Source organism: Maniola hyperantus, chromosome 8, assembly GCF_902806685.2.
Source record: "Maniola hyperantus chromosome 8, iAphHyp1.2, whole genome shotgun sequence".
Taxonomy (NCBI): Eukaryota; Metazoa; Arthropoda; class Insecta; order Lepidoptera; family Nymphalidae; genus Maniola; species Maniola hyperantus.
Genome location: NC_048543.1, coordinates 14,584,297 through 14,604,230, shown reverse-complemented (window position 1 = coordinate 14,604,230; position 19,934 = coordinate 14,584,297). Strand labels below are relative to the sequence as shown.

Sequence of the window (19,934 nt, the reverse complement as noted above, 5' to 3'; positions counted from 1 at the left end):
ATTTGGAAAATCTTCTAAAACAGCATGTTCGCGCTATATTTTGACTTGCCCGTCATATTATGAAATAAATTGTACCCGAAACGCTTTCATAGGTTTGAACACTTGAGGGATTTTGAGGTATTAGAAGACATTGAGGCATTTTTGCCGATTGTCTTTTAGTCTGTATCCCAGCTGCCAGCGGGCGCGATGCCATACTCTCCGACCCGCTCTCGATCAGAACACGTGCGCGCGTCTTCCCTCCAATTTCTTGTAAATATTAAAAGTTTGTCCTACACGCTGGTCCGCAGGATGCACCCGCTCCCACCTGGGCTGACCAGACTTAGGCTGAGATCTATAGAGCGCACTTTGACTTTGCTCAGACTTAAGATTGAGTTAAAACGAGACAGATTTATGCGAAAGATATATAGCTCTGCCTCGTTTTAACTCTGTCTTATGTCTAAGCTAAGTCAAAGTGTGCTCTATAGATCTCACCCTTAATGTCGTGACATTAAGTTTAAGACATCTTCTGATTTCCGTGATCAGTGATTGTCTTTTTCTTGTGATCTTGTCTTGATCGATGATTTCGGAGAGTACACAGGAATATGAACCTAATATTTATTATTGATATGGTCTAACATCGCGCGCAGCCACACAGCGACGGCCCGCGCGCCCGCGTCCTCGTCGTTGACGTACCCGCTCGCTACGTACGACGCGCGACCAGCCCTGAAATGATCAACTCCTTGAAAACTGTTTTAAGCTTCATGTGGTACAAGTTCTTGGATTTCACGACGGCGAGTGGCTCATGCTTGTGTTTAAGTCGTATCAGTATAAGTATTGGTACAATAAATGTGTGCGTTTGCGAGAGCTTGCTCGCGACTGACTGGTCCGGCGTAATTGGAAAATCCACGGGAAAAGACAGTACCCGCAAGACGCGGGCGAAGTCGCGGGCAACAGCTAATCCATTAATAAAAATCGTACGAAAATATTATAATACCTAGCAGTCATGGTAGCAGTGGCTTTGGACCCTTCTTCTGCAGCTTCCACAGTCCTCTTCAGGGCAGTTTTGAGATCAGCCTTCAAGTTTTCTTGGAACACTAGCGCCGCTGAATGTAAAGTATCGAGCTGGAAGTTGAAACAGGAAGTAGGACAGTATTTTTTAATCTGTGCATAAGAAAATAATGTAAGACAAGCAAGTACCTACCATAGTTCTGTCTCCCGGTTCCGCTCCCCCATATTTAGTGATAGCTTGCATTGCACTCTCCCACGCTGATAACCAAGTTCTTCTATCATTCGACGTACATCTGTAAATTAAGTGAATCTCATGAAAAATGTAAGTCTTTTTCATACAAAGTGATTCACTCCATTTTACTAACTTCATAAAAAAATTAGGGCCTTCGAAAAATCAATGAAAATCAAATGGGTCAATAATGATAACGTAGACAACTCATAACATATTTTGCATGTCAATCGACGAAACATATCGGATTTACCTGTACCTAGTATGTTATCCGCGTGGATTTAGGTTTTTAAACATCCCAAGGAAACTGCGGTTTTTTGGGATGACATTAGCCTATATGGGATGCAAGCTATCTCTGTTCCAAATTGACGATACCCGCGCCTTGGTCTGCGTGGGCTTAGGTTTTTAAACACCCCGTGGGAACTCTTTGATTTTTTGGGACAAAAGTTCAAATTAATCAAAACTGGTTATACATATGGACTGTGAAAAGCTAGCAGACAGACGCGCCATTTGTAATATTAGTATGGATTTCAAAAGTACATACCTTGCTATAGCTTGAGATGCTGCAGCGAGCCCCAAGCTGTAGATCCCTCCCGAGGTGCCCCCCATATCCGTTTCTGCCATCTCTGATAACTCCCACACAACACTGGAAGGGAATTGCAGTGAGGCTGTCTCTAGGTATGATAACACCGCTGAAATCGAAGGAATTACTTATTTTATGCTGTTGATAAACTTGAGAACTTATTATACATTTTTAACAGACTTCGGGCCTTTTTGCACTCGTCTGTATTCGGTTCGTATCCGTGATTCTTCGAAGTGACCGTCATACAAATACGTACCTACTCATTCGATTCGTATTTTTACGGAATCTGTGATTTCACGGATGAGTGAACAAACGCCCTTTCAAAATAGATGTAGGTACAAGTTATATTTTATAGGTGTAGTACGCGAAAGGTCGACATGGCAATCGGGGTGGGGACGCCCCACCTCATACCCCGATTGCCATCTCGCCCTGTCGCGTACTATATTTAGGCAATCTTAGGTGAAAAGAAATATTGGATATGATAACCGATGCGATTAGTAATTTCTGGCAACTTCTCTTGGTTTTGTTAGTTTTTGGTTACCCCTAATAGAGATAAATGCCAGAAACTTAGAAAGAGTTTCACGCTAAAACATTTACCTTTCCCGAATTTTTTCAACGTGATCCCACAGTCCCCATCCCCGCACCCTGAGTCCAGTCTGTTGAGCAGTTCTTCATTGCTCACCAACTCTTCAGCAGCCGCTTGTAAGCTGCCACGTAGGATCTCTTGCTCATTCAGTGACAGTGAGGGACCGGTAGCTGTCTGAAACAAAATTTTATACTTGACCGTCTTGAAGGTACGTGTTATTATTGTCTTTGTTTCTTCTTTTAACTTTATTATTAAACTGATCAAAGTCGAATTTTATATAATGCCGCCTTTATGGGATTCTGATCATAATAATGATGCATTGACTTACCTAATTATTTACACAATCTTTTTTTCTCTTTACTTCATCTTGGTCTCTGTTTAAATGTGCTATTTTTCCTTGATTAACGATTTAGGCGTTTTGAGGAACAGAAAACCACCTGTACTAGTATGAGATTTTATATATCTCACTGAAATGAGGCTTCCATGCGTTTCCCTGTACCATTGACATTGAAGGAGGAATTTACCCTAAATTGCCTAATACATATCACGTTGGAAAGGTTTCCAACTCTTATTTTTCTAGAGTTATTTACAATCGCTTATACCAAAATTTTTTAGGCATCTTCAAAACAAGTTCCGCTCCTGACTGCACCATCGTTGAAGAATTGGAGTCTAAAATATTTAGTCAATTTCATACCTTTCTTCCATGCACTTGCAGTAGAGTATCATCATCACCATGTGTTCCAGAACCTTCCTTCACAGACATCACCCCTCCAGTCCAGCCGATGGCCTCGGTGGGAGCATCCAGCAGTTGCAACCAAAGATCTCCGTGCTCCTTGTTCAAGTGCATCAGGCAAATCTGGAAGCCCTGCATTTCCAAGGAGGTCTTTAGGTGGCCTGAGATCATTCTTTCGGCTTTGATTTGCTTCAGATCTGTGGCAAAATAAAAACAAAATATACAACACAATTTTTTAGGGTTCCGTATCTCAAACGGAAAAACCGGAATCCTTATTTAGGATCGCTTTGTTGTCTGCTGTCTGTCTGTCGGTCTGTCACGAAACCTACAGGGTACCTCCGGTTGACCGTTAGCATCCTGAATTGGGCAGGTAGCGTAGATCTTATAGCCGACATTCCTGTAAAAATCTTGAAAACTGTGAATTTTGGTTAAAATCACACAAACCAAAACTTAATGTGGTTATAAACTAATAATTAGTATTTTCCCATTTTGAAGTAAGATCACTCTATCCAGTGGGTCTGTATCATATGAAAGGTATTCACCTGTTCATTCTAACAACAGATTTTTATTCTTTTTATGCGTCATAGTTTTTGAATTATAGTGCAAAATGTCGAAAATATATGATTGTAGTACGGAACCCTCGTGCGGGAGCCTGACTTGCACTTGGCCGGTTTTTATAGGTACTTATTTTCTTCGATGTTTATAATCATTGCGACGGTAATAAGTTAAAATCAGATGACATGCCCGAACATTTCGGAATGAAAAACTAAAGATTTCGACACTCTCTGGTGCAGCAGAACATAATCTTGTCTCATTTTGTTTTTAATCTGTTTGCCACTAGCGGCGTGAGCTAGATATTACGCTAAAAACAGAATGTGCATAATGCATTGTTTTTTTAATACCTAAATCTATCTTCGCATTATAGCCTTTCTAATGAAACCTGTTTGGGGCAGATCGGTTGGATAGTTTCAAAGTCTATAACGGACATTTGCAACATTTTTGGATGTTACATGTATATTTATATTGCTTGCCCCAAGAAACTCGTGAATAAAAAATATTACAAACCTAAGTAATCCTTGATTTCAGCTGCGATAACATTAATTTCCATGAGTGAGGTGCCTCCCATGTTGTTTATCATGACCCCCACTCTGCTACCCGCGCTCAGCTTTAGATGAGCTATGATCTGCAAAAAAAGAAGCATTTCACAAGACGTGTACCTACCTATATCAGTACGTACCGGTCTGTATCGCTAAACAAAAAAGCGAAAGCTGCTTAGTCTATTAAAAATAATAATAATAATAATACAATGTAGGTAGGTACATACCCTGTTCATTGAGACGAGCTAATAGGGACTAAAAATTCAAAGTCGCTCAGCGAGCTATGGAGAGGGCTATGTTAGGAGTTTCCCTGAGAGATAAGATCCGAAATGAAGAGATCCGCAGGAGAACCAAGGTGTCTGACACAGCCCAAACTATTAGCAAGCTGAAGTGGCAGTGGGCAGGTCATGCCTGTCGTAGAGGCGATGGCCGTTGGAGCCGTAAAGTCCTTGAATGGCGACCGCGTTTAAGCAAGCGTAGTGTGGGTCTGGGACGCCCTCCAGCACGATGGACCGACGATATATAGAGGCTGGCGGGAAGTGGCTGGATGAGGAAGGCTGAGGACCGGGTATGGTGGCGCTCTTTAGGGAGGCATATGTCCAACTGTGGATATCCACATGCTGATGATGATGATGATGAAAAGGGACGTAAAAAACCGCACGTCATCGATCGCAGATAACGGTCAATGGGCACGTTCACATTGCGACCAAAATGTCTATTTTTTTTTTCAGATACAAGTTAGCCCTTGACTGCAATCTCACCTGGTGGTAAGTGTTGATGCAGTCTAAGATGGAAGCGGGCTAATCTGGAATGGGTATGGCAGTTTTTATTTAAACCCATGCACCTTTGGTTTCTACACGACATCGTACAGGAACGCTAAGTCGCTTAGCGGCACGACATTGCCGGTAGGGTCAAAGCCTCCCACTGGACATAATTCTTGTAGACAGTAGACAGACGTAAGACTGAAATTTTTGCCGCGTTTACCAATGTCAATTTTTTATATGAGAACTGAAGGTAAGTTAGGTAGGTAGGTACCAACCTTTTCCAGAATTAGCGCCACAATTTCTTTAGCTGTGCCCATCTTTAATTTCTCAATGCCTGCTTCCCCATGGACACCAGCTCCTAGCTCCATTTCGTCTGGTGCTATCTCAAATAAAGGTGGCTGCCCTGTAACAGGTATTAAGTATGACTTAGTTATGCTAGTCTTTAACGGCGTCTGAGATATTGCGTGAGAGTTCCAGTTTGAGGTTAATTTGGGAAAAACCGGCAAGTGCGAGTCAGGCTCGCGCAACGAGGGTTCCGTACTACAGTCGTATTAATTCGACATTTTGCACGATAAATCAAAAAACTATTTTGCCTAAAAATAAATAAAAATCTGTTTTAGAATGTATTTAGTAAATCCCTTTCATATGATATCCGACTTGGTATAATTATCTTACTTCGATAATTGAAAATACTAATTATTAGTTCATGACACCAATTTAATTTTTTTGTGTGATGTTTTCAGATTTTCCCCCTAATGTCTGCTATAAGACCTACCTACCTACCTGCCAAATTTCATGATTCTAGGTCAACGGGAATTAGGTACCTACCCTGTAGGTTTCTTGACAGACAGACAGACAACAAAGTGCATCCTATAAGGGTTCCGTTTTTCCTTTTGAGGTACGGAACCCTAAAAATTAGGTGGTAGGTACACTAGGGTGAAGTGATCTACTTATATAAGAAAATGGCCTTGAAAATGACCTGGTAAGGAACAAGCGCTGAAGCATACTCCAAGAGTCGCCAAGTTCTTCGTCGCCTCCACAAGAGCATTGTGCATTGAAGACAAATCGTAACCTTCAGCTGACATCGCGCCGAGCATCTGCGGACAAAGATTTATCAATGGACTAGCCGACCCGCCCTAAAATCTTCGGTAAAATTCATTTCTAAGGCCAACCGCTGACGATCAGCGAGAAACGAGGCATGCAATGTAAAGCGAGTGTGTAGTTGTATTAGTTTAGTCGCTTGGCTATGAGCGAGTGTACGCGTGCGAAGGGCGAGTAATCGTCCGTCATGACTCACGAGTCACGAACCTCAGCAATAAAGACAACAAACAAAATTCAAATAATTTTTTAACCGACTTCAAAAAAGGAGGAGGTTCTCAATTCGTCGGAATCTTTTTTTTTTTTATTTTTTTTTTATTTTTTATGTATGTTCCCCGATTACTCAAAAACGCCTGGACCGATTTTGAAAATTCTTTTTTTGTTTGAAAGGGTATACTTCAAAGTTGGTCCCATTTCAATTTGGTGAAGATCTGATGAACATCTTCGAAGATAGATACTGGAACTCCTCAACGGATAAGAGTAAATTGCTCGCGATCAGTGTAATAGCTTAGTAAACAGTAGATTTTTAACCAGGCATAGCATAATTCCATGGGGCCACTAAAAATTGTGAAATAAAAAATTTTTACAAAAAAAATAAAAACCGACTTCGTTACATAAACACTAAAAATTGAAAAATAATTTAATTTATTACCTATTATATTATGTATACAAGAGTTAATATAGTTCCATAATAATATTTTTTGGGGTCGGTGCCAATGAGGTGCCATTGTGGAGTCCCATAAAAATATGAAGTCTAGACGATTCGCGCAGCTAAAGCTAATTGGCACCGGCACCAAAAAATATTATTATGGAACTATATTAACTCTTGTATACATAATATAATAGGTAATAAATTAAATTATTTTTCAATTTTTAGTGTTTATGTAACGAAGTCGGTTTTTATTTTTTTTGTAAAAATTTTTCAAAATAGTTAACAAGTAAATTACACTTTTTGACGGTCGGTTGTTGGATTTGTAAGATCTAGGGTGATAATTATTACGCGAACAACTAAAGCTACGAAGGTTCCAACCGCGCCCAGGTCTGAGAAGAGCTCACAACAAACTCAGCCAGGAACAATGTAATAGGATTTTCCAATAAGTTTACGTTTTACGAACTAAAATAAAACTACCAACCTTAAACAGAAACACTTCCCCACACATTCCTCTACCACCAGTCTTATTGTGGCTCGAGGCGACGTCTTCGCCCACGAAAACTAGCTCCGTCTAAAAATTAATAAATAGGTAGGTCAGTACATTCAGATCTCAGCTCTATTGATTATCCAATAGGTGACGTGGATTAACGTCCCAATCCATCTAACCAATAGTCCTTGGCGCTAGGACTTCGAGGTCGCGAGTGGCTGGAGCTTGGCTCTATCCAGCGACCCTGAGAAGTGCCTACATGCAGGTGCATGAGGACGGAGGACTACTTTCTCCAAGATGAGTCCAATCCGTGTCGCGCGAGAGAGGTACCGTTCTTTAGAGTTCCCGGAGCGTCTCAGTATGTGTTGAGAGCCACCGAGGGGGTTTTAGTGGGTAGAAATCTCACATAATCCGATCGGGCATCTTAAAAAGATTTCCCCCTCGGAAAAAAGGTGACATGGATTAAGAGCTTAAAAATTCCGTGAGAACTCTTGGATTTTCCGCTTTCCTCTTTAAAATTTTGTCAAAGTCGGTGAAGTGGTTGGATCATGAAAAGGCAACAGACGTACAGGCGCACTTTCGCGTTCATAATATCACTGGTAATTACTTGTATTATCCAGGATAAACTTACGTACTTTGATTCCCGCAATTTTTGCTTTTTCAGTTGCTTTTCCAAAATTCAGTCTGTCTCCAGTGTAATTTCCGCAAAGCACTAACACGCCACCTGCAACACAAGATATTTTCTGGTCAGATCACATCAAGACAACATGCTGCAGCATGCAGCCTGCAGGTAATGTATAGTAAGCGACAGGTCGAGACGGCAACGGGGCTTCCTCACCAGAGGCGTCTCTAGTCCCTGTGGCGCCCGTGTGCAACCAGTACCCTTCTAGTCTAGTAGGAGCAGGGTCAAAATGGAATACTAAGAGTTGTATTTTTCAAACGGAAATTCGGATGCAAATGGTGCAATTTTAAATGATGACGGCGTCGGCCATAACACGAGCGCAGGGTCTTTGAGAGCGCCGGCATCGACGCATCTTTGAAGGTGTCGCATGAGGGCGCTCAGCGCCCCCTTAGACCCGGCGCCCGTGTGCGCCGCACACCCTGCACCATAGGTAAAGACGCCTCTGTTCCTCACCCCGATTACTATTTCGATCTGTCGCGTACTATACCAGTAATGCTCCTGTTTATGATTGCAGGCGTTTTCGTTCGCCTGCTGCTCGTGCGGGGATCAGGTACACTCGCCGACCTCGTAGTTCTACATTACGTTGCTCCAATCCAGGGATTTATCGGTATTGTTAAATTAAAGTCGGAAGAGCTGCAAAACACGTCCGTTTATTTTAAAGTGAGGTGAGGGCAGGAGGGGAAAACGGAACCCTTATAGTACCCCTGAAAACCAAAAAGGGGGAGTACCTAACCTGAATTATACTTGTACAGATGTGTGATCGCGTACAGCACGTTGGCGGTAGGTGGAGACGCGAACACGCCCCCGGCCACTGCTCCCGCCAGCATGCCTTCGCCAACGAAGCCCGCTGCAAACGGCTCATGTCCTGAGCCTCCGCCGCTGAGGACTGCCACTCTTCCCGAATCACTCTGAACATGACATTAACATAGTGCTGTGATAGCCAAGTGGTTAGGACGTCCGCCTTCTAATCGGAGGTCGGGGGTTCGATCCCGGGCACGCACCTCTAACTTTTCGGAGTTATGTGCGTTTTAATTAATTAAATATCACTTGCTTTAACGGTGAAGGAAAACATCGTGAGGAAACCTGCATGCCTGAGAGTTCTCCATAATGTTTTTAAAGGTGTGTGAAGTCTACTAATCCACACATGGCAAGCGTAGTAGACTATGGCCAAACCTTTCTCACTCTGAGAGGAGACCCGTATTCTGTATTGAGCTGGCGAAGGGTTGATCATGATCATGATGATATTGACATTAGTTAAATTACATGGATAAAAAAACCGGCCAAGTGCGAGTCAGACTCGCGCACTGAGGGTTCCGTCGTATTTTTTCGACATTTTGCAGGATAAATCAAAAACTATTAAGTATGCATAAAAATGAATAAAAATTTATTTTACAATGTACAAACAAAGCCTTTTCATATGATACCCCACTTGGTATATTAATCTTACTTTAAAAGTTGAAAATACTAACATTTGTTCATGAACACATTTTTTTTTGTTGTAACCACAAATTCACAGTATTCGGATTTTTCCCCTTAAGGTGACGCAGTACGTTCGACCGAAATTGGCAGCGCACGTGGGTAATCTATTTGCTTTTCACTTGACATTGTATGAGAAAGATGAGAGGCACGATGATTTTTACCGAAATCAAGCGCGCGAAAAGGGTATAGAAAAAGTATTTTTGAGAAAAAACTACTGAATTTATGTTTGTAAAGTAAAGTTATTTCGACTAATGAATAAATAAACTATGTCTAATGATAATTTTTTTTAGAATTTTCATATCCCTAATCTTATTTATTTACGCCCAAAGTTGTCATAAATTTAGTGCTGAAATAGGAATCTTTTGAGGCTCGTAACTCTTAAATCAATATTTTTTTCAATGTTTTATATATCATTGAACCTAGATAATGACGAGATAAATCGATATAATTCTTAGTTTTATGCGTACAGTATCGAATATTGTTGTATTTTCCCTCCTACGTTTGTATGGAGAAAGCACCGAACTGAGCTACCTTAAGTGTGCTGTAAGACCGACCTACCTGCCGAATTTCATGATTCTAGGTCAACGGAAAGTACCCTCTAGGTTTCTTGACAGACAGACAACAAAGTGATCCTATAAGGTTTCCGTTTTTCCTTTGAGGTACGGAACCAGTGGCGTGCACAGGAGTTCAAGCCAGGGTATGCATTTAGGTATGAACTTATTACACGGCTGGTTAAAATGAAAAATAAGCATTGATTTCTTACAATGAGGGTAAGCAGTGCGTTTATGCCTCTATGAGCTGCACGCCACTGTACGGAACCCTAAAAATTAGATGGATTCATTTAGGTGGATAAATCGTCGTGATTGGTCGATATTACCTTTCTCCGTAAAGTGATGACCCGGTGTTTAGGATGTAGATGCAGACTGGGGTAGAGCGCCACCACGCCGCGCAAGTTGTCATCTACACACCTCTCTGTTGTGTTTATGACCTTCTTCGTGATAGGCTTGCGGGCAGACATTTTGGTTTAACTGAAAAATTGTTTACCATGCAGGGTGTAACCAGAACGCGCGCTGGCAAAAACTAAGACAAGTGATATACTGAATAGTTGAAGACTGATAATTACTGATATGATACCACAAAAAAACACGAAAAATAATATTAAATAATCCTACAATTTTCTAAAAGTTTACGATATATTATATTATAATAAAACATCTGACTGACGCTAGAGGGCAACGAACGTTGCGTAAGTAGACTACTTGAAGTCAATGCCGCGTCGTAAATTTCCAAATTTCATGATTCTAGATCAACAGGAAGTACCAGTTGATCTAGAAGGTTTTCTTGACAGACACGACAGACAGACAGACAGATAACAATCAGACTCATAAAATTTGGCAGGTAAGTAGGCTTTATAGCAGACATTAAGGGAAAAATCCGACAATTGTGAATTTGTGGTTACATCACAAAAAAAAATTTAAATGTGTTCATTAACAAATAACCAGTATTTTCAACTTTTAAAGTAAGATAACTATACCAAGTTGGGTATCATATAAAAGGGCTTTACCTGTGTATTCTAAAACAGATTTTTATTTATTTTTACGCATAAAAGTTTTTGATTTATCGTGCAAAATGTCGAAAAAATACGACTGTAATTGCGAAACCCTCGGTGCGCGAGTCTGATTTGCACTTAGCCGGTTTTTTCTTAGAGTAAAAAATCCATTTATCGTGTTGTTTTGGGGAACACCACCGAAGAAAGTTGGTTCTACAAGATATTGCTTTCTTAGGATGAATAAGATGAGTTAATAGATACTTACGGCTTGAAACCTTTCCAAATTAAAAAAAAAACACTGACAACTTGTTCCGTAAACTTGTTACAATTAACTGAGTACTGAAAACTTAAATTCAATGCTATTTATTGGACCAATGTAGTAAATAAAAACAACCGACAGAACGTCCGCGTGAGCGTTATAGTTATGAAATATGAATAGATAAGAATCGCTTATCGTATTAAGTAAGAGACTAATTATATCTCTTCAGTGTAAAGTTTACGACCTCTGATGATTAGTGTAAGTAGGTAGGTGATTAGCGTAAAATATTTAGTAAATTCAACTTACCAAAAATTGCATAGAAAAATCAATAGACAGGAGTCATAGGTAGGCCTTTTTATTACCACTTCCTGACATCATGAACGTAGCGTAGAACAATTTTATAGGAATTAATAATATCCTAAGTAGTTAGGTAACTAGTTTTCACTCAACTTTGACTTTGAGCTCAATTTTCTTGAACGTTAAAAAATTACATCTCCAGATCGTAAAAGTGTGCTTCAACTAAGCAATAAGTACAAAAATATAAATAAATAAAAAGGCATAAGTCATGTACATGTATTATTAGAACATACATAGGTACCTAACACAGAACACTGCATTCATGATTCAATTGAAGGAATGAAGTGACCACTGAACTGAATGGTTATTCAATTCTATTTCATGCGAAAATCACTCCCGTCTTTGTAGCATTAGAGTTCAATATTGCCGTTATTTACAGCCAAGACAGCTAACAAGGAAAATCTAGATTTACATGTTTATATTTGTACCAAAGGATCTATAATTTAGTCGTGTAACCAACCAGATGTAGTTGCTAGTTAGGTATCTAGGTCTTATCTAGGAGGATCCGGTGCGTCTACCAAGTACCATACGAGTACAAACTACAACTGATAGATATACCGAATAAATCAATGCGTGTATGAATTTTTAATCTTCAATTTTTAGATACTTTTTGTGAATCCTTCAATAAATCAGTCTATTGGAGTTAAAAACACATTATTCAGTTTTAAGTTTTTTATTTAACAATAATTCAATACTACCTATGCAATAAATTAATTCTTATCTTAAATTTTCACTTGTGGATTTTACTGTTTTCATAATCATTATGTATTACAGTCACATATGATAGATGGCTTAGGTATAGCTGTAGACAACTTTCAGTCATTGAAGTCTATCCAGCATGCCCGACTCTAAACAAATCGAGTAAAATGTTGGAGGGAGACAGGGCAGAATGCTTTATTGTGATTGGTGGACTCAAAAGTTATGTAATCAAGACAATGTGCGTAATGAGGGTACCGAACGGGCGTGGGTCGACTTTTATTTTAAGCAACTGCCTAAGCTTGGCGATCGGGGGTGTCCGGCTATTAGGCGTCTATAGGTGGTGGTCTGTGTTGATCGTAAAATTTCTGGAAACTCCTTGAAACTGAGTAAGGCCGCCACCCAGTATACTGCGTGCGGCGCCGTGGTACACGATGCGGTACGGTACCGCGATGACGTCATTCGGTACGTTCCACTCTATGGTCACGCGACTGGCGGTATTCGAGTCCAACTCACGCTCCCAGTGGAACCTGGAACAAGTGAATAAATAAGCATCATAATCTCAACCCATCGCTGACCCACTACTGAGAACATGGCCTCCTCTCAGAAACAGAACGGGCGGCGCCGTATCTCGCGACAGGCGTTAATCTCGCGATCATTGCTGTCAAATGTCCGGCTAGAGAGAGACAGCAATAGCCACAAAGCAAAATAAGAAGAAGAAGAAGAGAGTTAGCAAATGAACTGTGGCATTGCTAAAACTTTAGGGGTACAATATAATGGGTTCAGGATGCTGTTGGGCTTGCCGCGGGTTCTGTTCAGCGTCAGGAATGTTCGCAGATGAACGGACTGATGACTTTGCAATAATGCGGAAAAATTCATCATCGCTGCTGACAAGGCTGCGCTCAAGTACCAGCCGCATCCTGAACATGTTTGCGAGCAAGATGGACTCACCAATGCTTGAACACTTTGTTCAAGTATTGGCGAGGCCACATTTGTAAATGTAAAATAAAAATTAAACTGTCTTTTTGCCCCAATTATAGTTACTAACATTAGTTTTTAAGTGAGTCTGTCTACTAACAAATGGAGCCATAGTTGCTTTGAATAAAAAGATTTTATTTATTTATTTTAATAGAACTAGCTGCTTTACGGAAATGCCACTCACTTGGTCTCCCAGTCGGCATCCGTGGCGACCGTCCGCCACGTGCCGAGCTCGAGTCTCTCCACCACAGAGTAACTTGACTCCTGGCGAAGGTCGTTCCTGGGATTTGCTCCAACCTGATAGAATATAAAGTAGTATTATTCTGTACCATACACATTTTTCGTGCTACTTTTTAATCAATTTTCTTGAAAATGTTACAGTCAAACTTAAAACTAGTCCTATACAAATCATGCCTGCGTGGAATGTTGCCAAGAATACTGGGCACTAGCTGCTTTTCTGCGACAGGAGGATTCTGGAGGATTTCTGGACAGCCAGGCTGATCCTTTGCGCAAAAAATGAGCCAGACTTTCTGTCATCAGATGAGGCTTTGAAATGTCCCTTTATTTTAACTACTATAACTTGCCAATTTATAAATAAACCTACATTTAAAAATGTGTCAAAATATTTCAACTTACAAACACAGCTCTAACAGTGTCCCCCCCGCTGACGACTTCAGGCGGTTGTTCAATCACATCTCCGAAGTTGGTGCCGAAAGCTGACGTGTCCAGCACCACTGGCAGGATGAGGCTGATCGTGTCGTTCAGATGATCTGCTGGCTCAGGACCTGGCGGGACGTTGGCACCCTGGGAATAAAGATAAGGTAAGACTTGATTGGTCTCTTCTTCTTCTTCTTCGCTCTGGGCTGGTTTCCGCACTTACGGTTCCGTCTGTTGTGCGTGTATTGCCCCTCCTCGCTGAAGTCTTCACTCCAGCCATCCAAGCTCGCTCCAGAAGCCAAAGTAGACCGCCCAGGTTGCCGAGGGCTTCATGGAGTGAGGTCAGGGACTTGGTTGGTATAGTAAGCATGCTCTATGTTGGAGTTCTCGCTGAAGGACAAAATCCGTAACGAGGAAATCCGTACGAGAACCAAAGTGACCGACGTAACAAGCTGAAGTGGCAGTAGGTACCTATCACATGACATGTGCCGCTCGGGCGGATGCGTTTGGAATGGAGACCAGGTACCGATAAGCGCAGTGTGGAATGATTTCCAATCCGTGGGCTGATACCTCAAGAAGGTGGTAGAAAGCGGATTGATGAGTAAAGCGGTGAACCTTATGTGCTAGCGTGTTCTTGGCAACCAGCAGTGGACGCAACAAGGCTGAGTGATTTATAGACTTTGTTGACCGACTGAGTAGCCCATCATCTCTCTCTCTCTCTTTGCGTTAATTTCCTCATCTCTAAAGGTCGTGACTGGTCCTGAAAATCATGTAATGAAAGGGATTTCTAATGTTATACACTATTTCTCTGTTTCTCTTCTCTTTCAATCTGGCTTCCGAAAGAAGATGTAAGTAAGGGTTTCTAAATAATAATATTTTGGCAAAAATGTTACCTCAATGGCAGTGACGGTGAATTCGTGGAATTTGTTCAAGAAGATGTCCAAAGTATGCGGGCCATATATCGTAGATGCAGCCTCGTAGCGTTGTATCTGAAAAGTGATTTACGTTTTCAAACTCAAATCTGTCAAAAGTCACCATCAGCTACATCGATGTCATCAGCATGAACAAAGGATCCAGCTCAGATCTTGTTCAGAAACTCTTGCATACCTGATACTCCTCCAACGTCGAAACATAATGTATGTACTCATTAGTCAACGCGGACACAGCAATCCTCGGTTCAAACCCACGTTTCTTCATCACATCACCCACCACGCGCTTCATCCGCCGCCCCGCCATCGTGGTGGGCTCTCCCGGAACTCCCAAGATGGCGAAACCACCCAGCCAGATGAGAGATATCGAGGCTATTCGAGGATGCCAGGGTAAAGGAAAGTCAGCCCTGCCCGTGGCAAGCAAGATGGGCTTTGGAGCGTGGCACGCGATATCCTCAGGTGTCGGTAAAGCCACAATCCCTGCGATGGTATCCAGTAGAGGGTTTCCATGAATTGTACCCTGGAAACAAAGCGTTATTATTCATCATCATATTCGGCGCTCTAGTACACCCATAAGTAGTTCTTGGCATTTTCAAACTTTCTCCAACTGCGAAACTCACTGCGCAACTATCTCAGCCAGCATGCTAAAAATTTCATAAAAATAAGTAAAGGTATTGATACAATCATACCTGAGTAATGTTCAGAACATTAGCTCCGTCAATGGTGCCAGATGCGAAACTGTATCCCATAGCTGGCACGCAGCCGGTCACTATCGCACTCTAAAATCAAAGTATTACAATATTAGCTAAGAAATCATAACAATCCAATTACAAAACACGGATTTTAATCATGGAAGTCTGTGTTACAAAATTTAAAAAAAACCTCGTTAAAGCTTTCTAGCAGAGGATCGTATCTTGGCACAGCTTGTTCTGGCATATCTACAAACTGGTGGATCACAGCGATTTTTCCGACCAACTCTTCGCTTGGATTTTGAAGAGCAACCTGGAAGAATTTAGAAAAATTAAAATCAATGTCATCTGCACTAAGATCAGCGGAGTGAAAATCATTTCACAATTTTTCGCTTACGTGATCATTATCTAGCATACTTAATGGATTTAAGAAGAATGTTAAGCATCCGGTCATTAGGAGGGAACCTTACAAACCCAGGCAAATTGGTTGAACATAATTGAAAAAGCAGAACTTGGCCCAAGTTTGGGAACACTTACCATGGCCCCTTGATACACCCTCTCTCCAATGATCCTGGCGCTCTCAAACATATCATTCCCTGGACCCTTAGCGAAGCACCGCTCCAAGGCAGCACAGATCAGGAACTGGTTGTCACACTCGTTGCCAGAGAACTCGCACTGAGCGCCGCGCAAATTGGGCGATATGTCACCCAGGATCGAAGAGAAGAAACCCGCTACAACTGCCGGCTAAAATGATCAAAATGACTAATGTTGAAATAAAAATATCAATGTGTCAATATTGCAGCATGTGAAATCAGCTGAAAAAAAATATCTATGGCAATTTTTTGATGCCAATTTTTGTGTGCAATATTGACCTATGGTCCCATAACCCAGAAGAAATCCTTACTAATATTATAAATGCGAAAGTGTGTCTTTCTGTCTGTCTGTCTGCTAGCCTTTCACAGCCCATCCATTCAACCGATTTTGACGAAATTTGGTACAGAGATAGCATGCATCCCGGGGATACTTTTATCCCGAAAAAACAAAGAGTTCCCACGGGATTTTTAAAAACCTTAATCCACGCGAACGAAGTCGCGAGCATCATCTTGTATGAAAATATTTGAAGTTACCTATTTGAAAGCATTTGATGAGGTTTTTATCATCGAAGGTAAACAACTAAAGACCTTTTTTGAGGAGTGACATCGACTGCAAAAGCATATTACTTAAACGGGTTAAGTTTAATATTGATACCGTAAAAAGAATAGTGAACAGGCTCCTTCTAAGCATGTACGCTCCACCCCAAGCTGCATCATCATCTATTATTTAGTGCGAGTCAAGCGCAAGTACACGGTACTTATTTTATAAAGTACGCGGCCTTTAGAATGACATTTCGGATTTGTAGAGCGTTGTCTCTGTCACTCGTACCTATATGACGTTTTGTCGGTCTCAACGACAGAGACAATGCTCTATAAATCTGCTATCTCCTTCTAAAAGTCGATGTACATTACTTTCTGCCGCGTACTGTACCTACCTAGTTAAAAAAGACTAAAGCAAAGAAAGCTTGCCCTTCCTTGCAGTCTTCTACAGGCCTACTACTTTACTAACCTTGCCCGCTGGTCTCCCAGGGTTGAGGGTCTTCTCCATGCGATAGGCCGCGTACCCCAGATTGTCCGAGGAAATCAACTGATTGGTCATGTTCAAGCTAGTGGTGTGAACGGAGAACCAACTCATTACTCCGTGAAGACTGCCATCTGACTTCACTATGCGGACTTGTGTCAGTTCGTCTTCTACGTTTCTATCGTACCTGAAAAACAATAAAATCCCAGAGACTAGAATTCTACTCTCGGGGACCAGAACTCCTGATTTTCTTATAGCTTATTAACTAAGCTATAATATTCAGCTAGTAATCAGCCTAGAACTCACAAAAAGTGCCAGCAAAGCATGGAAGAAGAGTGGAAAACAATTCTTAAAAAACTCTCAGAGGCTAGGCTACTCTCAGGTAGGAGATCGTACAAGAACAAAATTCTTTCAAAGCAAGATTTAGGTGCCATTTAGACTAGTAAGTGCGATCTATAGTAAATTTATTAATTTTGGCCGTTAGTTTAGTACCTAAATTTTACCTTTCTCTTTCTTCAGAAGGATTATGATCGTATGAGAATGGGGAGCGATTGTACTGAGCATCCTGAACACGTGTGCTACTGAAGAAGAGACGAGCTGGTATGATGTTCTCGTGGGCTCGTATTATACTCTGAAAACGAGAATTATTGTAGGTATTAGTTACTAAGTCTAGTATTCGATGTGGAGTTGTTGTTATGCCTTTAGGAATAGGTCTTTTTTTTTGCAATGGTAGATGAATTTGACGATGTAAAAGTAGGTAGATAGATACTTACTTGTTAAAGATTTGGGTCTTACCCGCGTTATTCCGTCAACGTAAGCTTGATAAGTTTCTCTGGAGAAACCCAGGATAGAGACATCGAGGAGGAAGTCCACAAGATGTCCTCCGGGGCCGCTGTGTGTGTGTGTGCCTGTCAAGATCACGTTGCGGAGGCTGTACATGTCACCATATGTCTCCTGAAGATTCCTTACAACCTGAAAAAGATAGCTCGTTCACCTAGTTCTGGCAGTTGAAATGCTACAGCCCAAATCTATATTGCAAAAAAAGTTGGCAAAAGACTTTCAAATCAGTACTTCGAATCTTCTAGACTATTTCTTCGAATATGCTGGGAAGTAGGAATTTTATCGTATGGTAGGATTAATTTTTTCATTCATTATCTTTTTTATACTCTTGACTCTTTTAAGTGATAATGTGGCCTAAGTTTGGATATAATTGGCTAGAAGATGCTTATTCACTCTTGTTTTAAAAATCGTATGGCTCGTTAGTGTCAGCAAAAAAAGTCCCCTATGACTATGACTAAAAACCCTTGTCACTCTGAGAGGAGACCCGTGCTCTGTAGTTAACCGGGCGATGGGTTGATCATGACGATTATTCACCTCACGTCGAACTGCAATGCCAATAGCCTGGACGTCGGCAGTCACCAGAACAATCCTGGTATCGCCCTTGACGAATATGAAGGCTCTGGAGTACTGCCTCATGTGGATCCCTTGTCCCGTCTGACCCAACTCTGCATAGCCCATCTGTAATACAGTCACTATTTGTTTATTGAACATTTCTTAACAGGAAAAAGCCTGTGGCAGAGTAGTAAAGTTACGGTGTTTGTTGTTAGATACCCCTCTTGTTTCACTCTATAATATACTGGTAGGTAACCTAAATGTCGATTTTCACGTCTCTAACTTCAAAAACATAGGATTTTCTTACAACCTTCGACCCCCCTTTCACAACCTTAGGAGGAATTTTTCAAAACCGTTTCTTAACTTTCTTAGCGAAATCGGTTCAGCTGTTCTCGAGATTTGCGCTTAGCAACACATTCAACGATTTTTATATATAGAGATGATCTTTATATATAAAAATGAATCGCTAAATGTCTTGCTGATCGCAAATCAAAGAACAGCAGGACCGATTTCGCTAATATTCGAGGATGTACGAGGATGGTTCTTACGGACAGAAAAATTTAAAAAAATTGAATCGACTAGACTGTTAGGCGGTACGAAGTTCGCCGAGGCAGCTAGTAATATACAGATTCGGTAATAAATTAAATTATTTTTAATTTTTAGTGTAATTTGAAAGAGGCTATACTTACAAAGGTAATCTCCACACAGGGTCCAGTCATATCCGCAATACCAACTCCGACCTGATAAGGAGTCTCAGGTTGCTCCTCCGGTTCCGTCGGAGCCGTGGTAGTAGATGTAGTAGAAGTAGTAATGATACTATTCTGCTCCTCGACGTAGAATACTATCATGGTGGTCATACCCGCTATCACCCCCAGGCATATCACGATCATCACGATCTTACCCGTCAGTGATATGGACATGATTCTGAAATCTAAATATATAAAAGGAAAAGGTGACTGACTGATCTATCAACGCACAGCTCTAACTACTTGACGGATCGGGCTAAAATTTGGCTTGCAGATAGCTATTATGACGTAGGCATCCGCTAAGAAAGGATTTTTGAAAATGCAACCCCTAAGGGGGTGAAATAGGGGTTCGAAGTTTGCGTAGTCCACGCGGACGAAGAAAGAAGCATGAGAGAAACCTGACGTCATTTCTTATTTCTGATTTTCTTCTCCCACAAACGTTTTAAAAGGGAGAACCTCAATAGCTCAATAAGGAGCGAACTGAAATCCGACAGGTCGCCGGTTCAAACCCCACCCCGTTGTAAATACAAATAAGTACAAACTCCTAGCACAAGCTTAGTTTAATGTTCTCAAAGTTGTGTGAAGTCTACCAATCCGTACTTGGCTAACGTGGTATGGCTAATCCCTTCTCATCCGTGCTCGGTAGTGGACACTGGACTGGCGTTGCGTTGAGGTGATAATTATTGATCTT

The 19,934-nt window shown here is 41.2% G+C and overlaps 2 protein-coding genes across 3 annotated transcripts; both read right to left on the bottom strand.

The window, feature by feature from the left end:
* Positions 1-9: 9 nt before the first annotated feature.
* LOC117984599 (triokinase/FMN cyclase-like) lies at positions 10-11,752 on the bottom strand. Of its 2 annotated transcripts, none has more exons than XM_034971221.2 (14): positions 11,492-11,752; positions 10,255-10,405; positions 8,632-8,806; positions 7,852-7,940; positions 7,211-7,300; positions 5,959-6,076; positions 5,255-5,382; positions 4,184-4,301; positions 3,080-3,315; positions 2,397-2,559; positions 1,761-1,908; positions 1,181-1,280; positions 974-1,101; positions 10-702 (listed from the first exon to the last, which is right to left on the bottom strand). In XM_034971221.2, the coding sequence occupies exons 2-14, from the start codon at positions 10,393-10,395 to the stop codon at positions 588-590; spliced, it is 1,749 nt and encodes a 582-aa protein (XP_034827112.1). In that variant the 5' UTR covers positions 10,396-10,405; positions 11,492-11,752; the 3' UTR covers positions 10-587. The 2 variants fall into 2 exon arrangements, with proteins under 2 accessions (XP_034827112.1, XP_069356226.1); XM_069500125.1 differs by lacking the exon at positions 11,492-11,752 and adding an exon at positions 11,192-11,334.
* Positions 11,753-12,356: 604 nt separating this feature from the next.
* Positions 12,357-19,417, bottom strand: LOC117984598 (neutral ceramidase-like). Its single transcript, XM_034971220.2, has 13 exons — positions 19,187-19,417; positions 18,480-18,623; positions 17,901-18,077; positions 17,609-17,736; positions 17,094-17,292; positions 16,029-16,235; positions 15,685-15,804; positions 15,492-15,581; positions 14,981-15,322; positions 14,767-14,862; positions 13,853-14,020; positions 13,401-13,513; positions 12,357-12,768 (listed from the first exon to the last, which is right to left on the bottom strand). The coding sequence occupies exons 1-13, from the start codon at positions 19,415-19,417 to the stop codon at positions 12,573-12,575; spliced, it is 2,211 nt and encodes a 736-aa protein (XP_034827111.1). The 3' UTR covers positions 12,357-12,572.
* Positions 19,418-19,934: the final 517 nt, after the last annotated feature.

Bases quoted from the DNA above. Each gene is read 5' to 3' on its own strand.
- LOC117984598 (XM_034971220.2), bottom strand. From the start codon at position 19,417: ATGTCCATATCACTGACGGGTAAGATCGTGATGATCGTGATATGCCTG. The intron at 14,863-14,980 runs GTATGCAAGAGT...ATCACTTTTCAG, and splicing joins CGACGTTGGAGGAGTATCAG to ATACAACGCTACGAGGCTGC. The intron at 14,021-14,766 runs GTAACATTTTTG...CTTTATTCCCAG, and splicing joins TCACCGTCACTGCCATTGAG to GGTGCCAACGTCCCGCCAGG.
- LOC117984599 (XM_034971221.2), bottom strand. From the start codon at position 10,395: ATGTCTGCCCGCAAGCCTATCACGAAGAAGGTCATAAACACAACAGAG. The intron at 1,281-1,760 runs GTATGTACTTTT...CTTAATTTACAG, and splicing joins GCATCTCAAGCTATAGCAAG to ATGTACGTCGAATGATAGAA. The intron at 703-973 runs GTATTATAATAT...TGATCATTTCAG, and splicing joins ACTGCTACCATGACTGCTAG to GGCTGGTCGCGCGTCGTACG.